At 40.5% G+C, this 7504-nt stretch overlaps 1 protein-coding gene across 1 annotated transcript; it reads right to left on the bottom strand.

Annotated features, from left to right (window-relative positions):
- Window positions 1–664: 664 nt before the first annotated feature.
- bsdc1 (BSD domain containing 1) lies at window positions 665–6638 on the bottom strand. The gene is made up of 11 exons (XM_010748026.3): window positions 6564–6638; window positions 5951–6005; window positions 5140–5256; window positions 4860–5027; window positions 4624–4678; window positions 4159–4274; window positions 4000–4068; window positions 3185–3269; window positions 2615–3097; window positions 2363–2466; window positions 665–2256 (listed from the first exon to the last, which is right to left on the bottom strand). Exons 1-11 carry the CDS (start codon window positions 6572–6574, stop codon window positions 2227–2229), a joined length of 1293 nt encoding a protein of 430 aa, XP_010746328.2. The 5' UTR covers window positions 6575–6638; the 3' UTR covers window positions 665–2226.
- Between the last annotated feature and the right edge of the window lie 866 nt (window positions 6639–7504).

Below are 7504 nucleotides of genomic sequence, written 5' to 3'. Positions count from 1 at the left end.
ATCCATAATCTTTAATGTGCTGCAAAATAAAATGTCCAGATTGTGTAAATAACATTCAGTAAATAAATAGTAAATATATGTATAACCTGTATAGCATATTTCAAAGCCAAACCAACCGGAAGTGTCCGCCCACAGTTTCTCCAAAGTGTGAGTTCATACAGTGCAAAGACTTTACATTAAATAAATTCTTCCTATTAGTGACTATTTTGCTCATAGTTCTGACTGTTCTTCTGTAAATTCCCCACCCACACACAGCTGTATATTTCTGTATGAGGGGACAGATAGCAATAAAATTCCTCTGTAATGACATCACCCGGGAAGAAGTACTTAAAAAGTTGTGATTCGTCAAAGTTAAAGTTTGGACCAATCTTGGATCTGAGGAGTAATTTGGAGTGTTTGAGTGTTTACTTTATTAATTACACTTTCTTAATTAATTTGACCTGTTGTTACTACACTGTAAGTAAACAACTTGGTTGCTAAGCACACATTAGGCGCTGAAATGAGCTAAGAGTTTTGGTATGAGTGGTAATTTCCAGGTCATTGCTTACACTGTAATTGAAGATATGCAACCTCTCCACTAATTATGTTTTTGTAATTTGTTTTTCCTTTGTCAGCAGCAAAATGGCCACACTGGATTTTTTCGCAATGCACGACACTAAACCAATTAGCCATGAATCCTTTAATGACAATGATCATTTGAAAAATATAGTGAATACTTGACTTAACAAAAAAGAAAAAAGGAACTTGATAGCTTTGAATGTGTGTAGAATAACTTTGATTAGTTCAAAGTGTCAATCTGAAGGGAATACACAGCTGAGAATTATAGACATGCAACACATCGTCTGAACACAAAAGTCCTGAAGAACAGCCCAAGAAAAAAAAAAAAAATTAAACAAAAAACATACAACTCAACAGTAACCATCTGCACAATGTTTTGCATGTTATTGCACAGACATGCAATCCAAAGCACATAATACAATAATTAAGCATTTATTTTAGTATAAATATTACATATCTAGGATTACTTTTTCTCAGTTACGTTACAGATGATGAAAAAAATTAAAATAAAATAAAAATCAAGAAAGCATGGAGCATGCTCATGTTGCTCCTTGGTCTACTTGGCACACTGCCTGCTGAGCTGTTTTCTTCCAAACATGTCATATTCTCCTATTTAAGTAAATAACAAGAGATGCTGTCCTCAATATAAAGCCAAAGAATCTGGTTTTGTGACACCAGGACCAGTTTGAATTGTCTTTATTAAGTCAGATGTGACTGCCCTCTTAACGAGTAACAATTAATGAATTCCCTCTACCCGAAAAAGACGGATAAACAATGTAAAGAAGTGAAACACTTGAAAGTGACAGAAAACGACATGTAGCCTGCAACGAGCGGACATACTCCAATGAATCGCGGGGGAAAAGAAGTGACGATGACACATTAGCCGGCTGTGTTTCAGATGACGGACTCGTAGCAAAAACATTTGGAGAACATCATTACACTACTGTGTATTTTACAAGGCCATATATCTAGAGTTGGGAGTGAATCCAAAATGAAAGGTGCTCTATGAATGAAGGCCAAAATATATATATGTATATTTTTTTTCTCATTTTGAAGATTCACTTGCATAATAAAAGATGAGAGAGACAAAAGAGAAACAGGTAGAACTAAATCGATCGATCATCACCATTCAAAAATCACTTGTGGAGTATTTCATCTTAGAAAGGTGACAAGCAGCATTAGAGTTTATGGCTATTTTGCAGCCTGCAGTTAAGTCATTGCCCAACTTTAAATACGCTCGCAACATACATGATGTATTTAATGGCATAAAGAAAAACGGGGGAAAAAAACAGCTCCTTTCACATTCTGACTTTTTACTGCTTGTCCTTAAGCTTTAAGGGTCAGAAGGATTACAACCTTTGTCTATTACTACTGCCATATGCTTTTTAAGTCAGAAGTTTTCCCAAGAAATAGCCAAGTCCTGAGTCATTACCCTCACTAGTGGCCTATCTGCACTAAACTGACAAAGCAGTTAAATTCTTATTGCCTTGGTCTTTACCGTTGCTCTTTTCAACAGGTTTACCAATATGGTCCAAACCCGGCGGAAAATCCCCTACTGACAATCATGACATGGTGACAGTGTGGACAAAGAGTTAAAACACGTTAAGCATGGTTCGTCTGCCGAGAACTAGCTTTAATGGCGGGACAGAGTTTGTGTTGGAGTGGCTCTCAATCCCAGTTCTCCCAGTCTTCATCCATCTGGCCAAGAAGAAGAAGAAGAAGAATGAAAAGGGGTTAGTAAAACTTCTTTTTAGATTTTAAGTTAAGATTCTGGTAAAAGTCACAATGGTTATTTGATACTAACCTCTCCAGAAGCTTCTATTTTAGAGAGAGCCATCTGGACTTCTTCTTCTGTCATGTCCAGGTCAAAGTCTTTCTCCCAGTCCTCGCTCACGTCGGTGCTGGACCCTGGAGGGAGAATGACACATTTTGAACTGTCCGCTGCTGTTTCTTCTAAGCCTATTGGGCGGAAATCTCATAACCACATCACTGAGCTTAATCCTGTTTCGATTTAAAGTCGCCAATGTGAGTGAAAAACTTTTTCAGCTCAGCGTACCTTTCTTGCCATTGTTAGAGGGCGTAGATTTCCCACTGTCAGAATTAAGCTCAAACACTCTCAAGTCCTGCGGCCCCTCCTCCTTTGCTGCTTCTGGTTTAGATGTGGGTGCTGAAGCCCGCGCTGAAGCCCCATCAACAGTTACCTCTGGCTGGGTTACAGCTTCCACTTGAGCCTCGAGAGGTAAGTCACTCTTTCCAGGCCTCTGCTCTTCTTGCTTCTTGTCTGCGACATCTTCCAATCTAGCTTCCGTCAGTTTCTTGGCAAGCTCCGTGGCAACGGGCTCCGGCCGCACTTCCACCTGCGTTGGCAGGCTGACGCTGTCGCTGCTAACAGAGAGGGTGGCATCGCGCTCGTCGCTGGGAGACAGCACGGGGCTCAGCAGGGTCGTTCCTGTCAAGGTCGTGGGCAGCTGGGTTGAGCGGTTGTCCAGCGGGGGTGTAAAGTCGAGCTGAGATGACGATGTCGCGCCGAGGAAGTCATCTGACAGTGACAGCAGGGAGACCAGATTAAATGACAGGTTTGAAAGTGAATCAGTTTATTAACGACAGAAAGCTGAGGATCGCTTACCCTCCTCCTCTTCCTCCCAGCCCAGCGTCTCTGTGTGTGTGGCCTGCTCTGCCCTCTGCTTCAGTGCCACTCTCCTGGCCTCCTCCTAGAACACATGAATGTTACATTAGGTTTTCTAATCTCAATTGCTGTCCTAATTGTCAACAATATGTTTTACAAACACAGACTTCCACATCTTCAATGATCCTTTTTGAACATGTATTAATAGTTAAGAGAACTGAGAGTTTGTGCGTGTACAGGTTTAACCTGTTTTCTTTTTTTTTTTTTGGCCTTTACACGTGCGAGAAAAACATTTTAAAAATTAAATCTCGGGATTGAATCAATACCTCTCTAATGTCAAAAAGCAGAATATGATACAGTCAGCGTCACAGAGATCAGACTGGCTGGAGAGCTGTTATAAGCTTTAAGACCTGATTGAGTTGGCATTGTGTAACAAATTAGGTGGTATGTAAAGATTTGTTGTAATACATATTGTCCAACAACCTTGTAAACACTTTACTGTCTTCACACCAAATCGATCATATAACAATAGTAAAACATTTTTTTGCTACATGCACACAAAGAGATAGAGACACTGGCAGTAAGTTAAGATCTCAAGCATGTTTAAATCTTTTAACCATCTTAAATAAATCAATATTCGGTAGGTTATCTGTGACAGGGTTCTGTCTGTGCCCTGAAATTATCATGCTGAGGTAGCTCTAAAATTGGCCATTAGGTGTCTCCCAAAACATTGAACTGAGCTGATGACAAAGGCTATTTCACATCTAGCCGATAGTCTGAAGTTTAGAGTGTACTACGTAATATAGCATGATTACCTGGTCCAACTGGAAGACTTTGTAGAAATACCTCTGCCAGAATTCTGAATGGGCTACAGCTGCCGGGACCTGTGAAGTTAATGTAATGTTTTAGTTCAAAACAAAAACGAAGGCTGTGCTTTGTGAGAATATGTGTAGAGAAAAAGAAACAATCGATACCATTTTGGTGTAAAGGGCTCTTATAGATGGACTGTTCACCAAAAGCTCAGAGATTTCTCCCTTCTTATCTTCCAAACTGAAGCTGGACAGCCAGTTGTCAAACTGCTCTGGAGGACCTGGACAAAAATAACCTCTCGTTAAAATACAGTCAGATATTCAGAAAGCAATTCAACCACACTAATGAATCAGCACTTATTAATAGTTTAACATTTAAATCCTGGAATGTTGAACAAAAGTGAGGTAAGGTTGTGATTAATCATTATGTTAAATCATTGACATTATAAATAACATTCATGATCTGACGCAGGAAAACGTATTTGTCACAGCAGCAAGAGGAAGTAGTAGAGTAAGCAATCTAAAATATCTATTATATGAATATGTAGTAAACACAACAAATAAAAAAATAACCTACTTCAAACACAATACAACTAACACCAGTCTAACACTTGTTGTGTGCAGTCTTACCATCAGGTTCATTGCAGTATGTAGCAGGGTCAGCTTGCAAACTGTAGAGACGCGCCTGCAGGAAAAACAAATGCTTAGCTGCGGTTGTTCTTGTTTCCACATGCACATCATGTGCTGACTTCCACCGTCCTGCAGAAAAAAACTAAAGTCTGGCCTGAATCAAACGTTGCACAAGGATCATGCCTAGTTCTTTGGTTCGTGACGCTTTTAACGTGTCTTATTAACGGGCGACCCACCTTAGAACTGTCATAGACCTCTGTAGTTCCTGCTGGCGTTGCCACCAATGTGATCACATCACAGTCGATGGTTTTATCCGGGGGTGGAGCAAGTGTGTCTGATATCACTCCTAAGAAACTAGAGAGGCTCTTCTTCACCTTTTCTGTGGTCTCAGACGAACCTTCCACCTGGAACGCACAGGTTCATTTTGGTATTTAGAAACTATAGAAACCCCATTCATATGGAAGACATGCCATGACACGAGCCAGGTGTCGAACGAGGTGAAGGCTGCAAACCTACCGCGAGCTTGTTTCGGACAGCGGTGGCTGTAGCAACAATTGAGCAGGTCGTGTCATGTTGCACCACAGTGGAGAACTCTGTCAGGTCTCGCTTTATGAACTCTAAGGCCTCAGATGACTGCAAATAATCAAGATTAACATCCAGATTCAACATTTTTCATCTCGGTTAAGGAAAGTCTTGTTGCAGACGAGTGTGAAAGATAAAAACACGACAAGGAAAACAAAATAGTGAACAATACATAATGATATGAACAAACATTTATTTAAAAACGTTGTCTGATTCACCTCTGGTCTTCAGACACTGTGTATGTATGTGGACAGGAGATATAGTCTACAAATTATTAATAAGTAGAGGAGAAGGTCAGGAATAAATGTGTGCATGTAAGACTTGAGTTGTTTAGGAGAACTTATCTTCTCTTTATATATTAACTAAACACTCAGATTTCGTGGTACACTCACAGTCCTGCGAGCCGAGTACAGTAACACTCTTATTCATGGTTCCTGCTCACGTTAACAGGTAGGAGGAACATCTAACAATCCTGTGCAACCAGTTTTATTGACAGAGATAAAAGCTTGTCATAACATGTCACCACCATTAAAAAGATCTGGACGTAAAGCTGTATGAGTGTTTCTGGGCTTGAAGTGATTTGGAAAAAAACAAAATCAGCTTTTGCTGACTCCTTCTAGATGTTTCTACTGAGATCTAAACACAGCAGTGGAAGTATTGCTTTGAGAAACATCAGTAGACGCTGAGCAGCTGTTAAAGACACTTCTATAATGTTGTGATGACCTTTGTTTTTTAATGTAATTACCTTGTCTTTGACGGCCTGGAAGCTCTGCTGAAGCCAGCCTCCCCACCAGCCTTCTCTGTAATCACACACACACACACACACACACACACACACACACACACACATCAGCCAAGCGGAGAAAAGACAAACACACACACACCTAACATCACAACTACGGCATTTATTTAAAATCCAAACCCTCGCTTGTCAACAGAGACTCACTGACTGTCAGCTGTTTCTCAAGCTAACACGCAGCTAGCGGTTAGCCAGCGTCAGCTAAGCGAGCTAACGTGTGGAAACAAGCCGCACATGTGAGTCCCGAGGCCGGGCTCAGACGCGGACACGCCGGGTGTCAACACAAAGCAACACAGGCAGCCCCTGTCCGGGTGTCACTGCGCGACCCGAGTCGCTTTAAACCAGAGCTAACCGTTGCTACGCTAACGTTAGCCGAGGCTGTTGTTTTGGTAAACAGATGCACTTCCTGATCTGACTCCGTGAAGAGCGGCGAGCGCACAGAGGCGAGCACGGCGAAGCTCACGCTGTCAGACACACAGCGAGGTCTACGAGGTGTCGGTGCTCTCCGCTGTTTGTAATGATTTAAAACAAAAAAAGTAAATTGCGAGTTCACTCTCACCCTTCAGCCATCTTCAGACGATGACATCATCAGTATTTACTGAACTCTCACCCGGCTGCGTGGCTTTGAAAAAACACACACGTGACGCAGCGTGGCTCCTCCTGCGTGGTGTGAACACACACAGAGAGAGATCACTGCTTCAGTCTGATCCAAGTCACTGACTTAGTGAGTAAAAACTTTGATTTGACTGGCGTGGGATTCACCATGTGTTTCACTATATATTATCACAGCTCTCAAGTGCTTGACTGAGCTGAAGAGAAAGTGTAATGAAGTAATTTATTGATATTTCACCAATAATCAAGGTTCACAGTTTGTTTATTTTTAAAAAAATGTGCTAAAAACTCGACACAGAGTTACTAATTTTACTCAGTACAGGTCACAAACATTGTTATATGTAACCGTAATGTTTATTTTAGTGTTAAAATTTTGGAAATTTTCCAAATTGTAAACTTAGTGAATAAAAACTTTAATTTGACTGGCGTTGGATTCACGATGTGTTTCAATATATATTATTACAGCTCTCAAATAACGTTTGTGCTTGACTGAACTGAAGAGAAAGTGTAATGAAGTAATTGATTGATATTTCACCAATAATCTGGGTTCACAGTTTATTTATCTTGTATAAACTTGTATATTTATTTGGGGGGAGCTTTTATTTTGTTAATTGTAACAAATCACTTCCTGTTCATTCCCGCCATCCTCCTCCTTTTTTAAAAACGTGTTAAAAACTCGACACAGAGTTACTAATTTTACTCCGTACAGGTCACAAACATTGTTATGTGTTACCGTAATGTTTATTTTAGCGTGTAAATGTAGTGTTTTTAACTCGTCTGCCTAACTGCGTGATAAAATAGCTAACTGCTAATTAACGGCTGCTAACTGAATCTGCCGTTAACGGGAACTGGAGCAGCCGGACCAAGTTCGTCACTCTACAAATAAAA

Source organism: Larimichthys crocea, chromosome XXIV (assembly GCF_000972845.2).
Source record: "Larimichthys crocea isolate SSNF chromosome XXIV, L_crocea_2.0, whole genome shotgun sequence".
NCBI lineage: Eukaryota > Metazoa > Chordata > Actinopteri > Sciaenidae > Larimichthys > Larimichthys crocea.
Note: the sequence above shows the minus strand (reverse complement) of the source record. Positions and strands in the feature narration are given on the sequence as shown.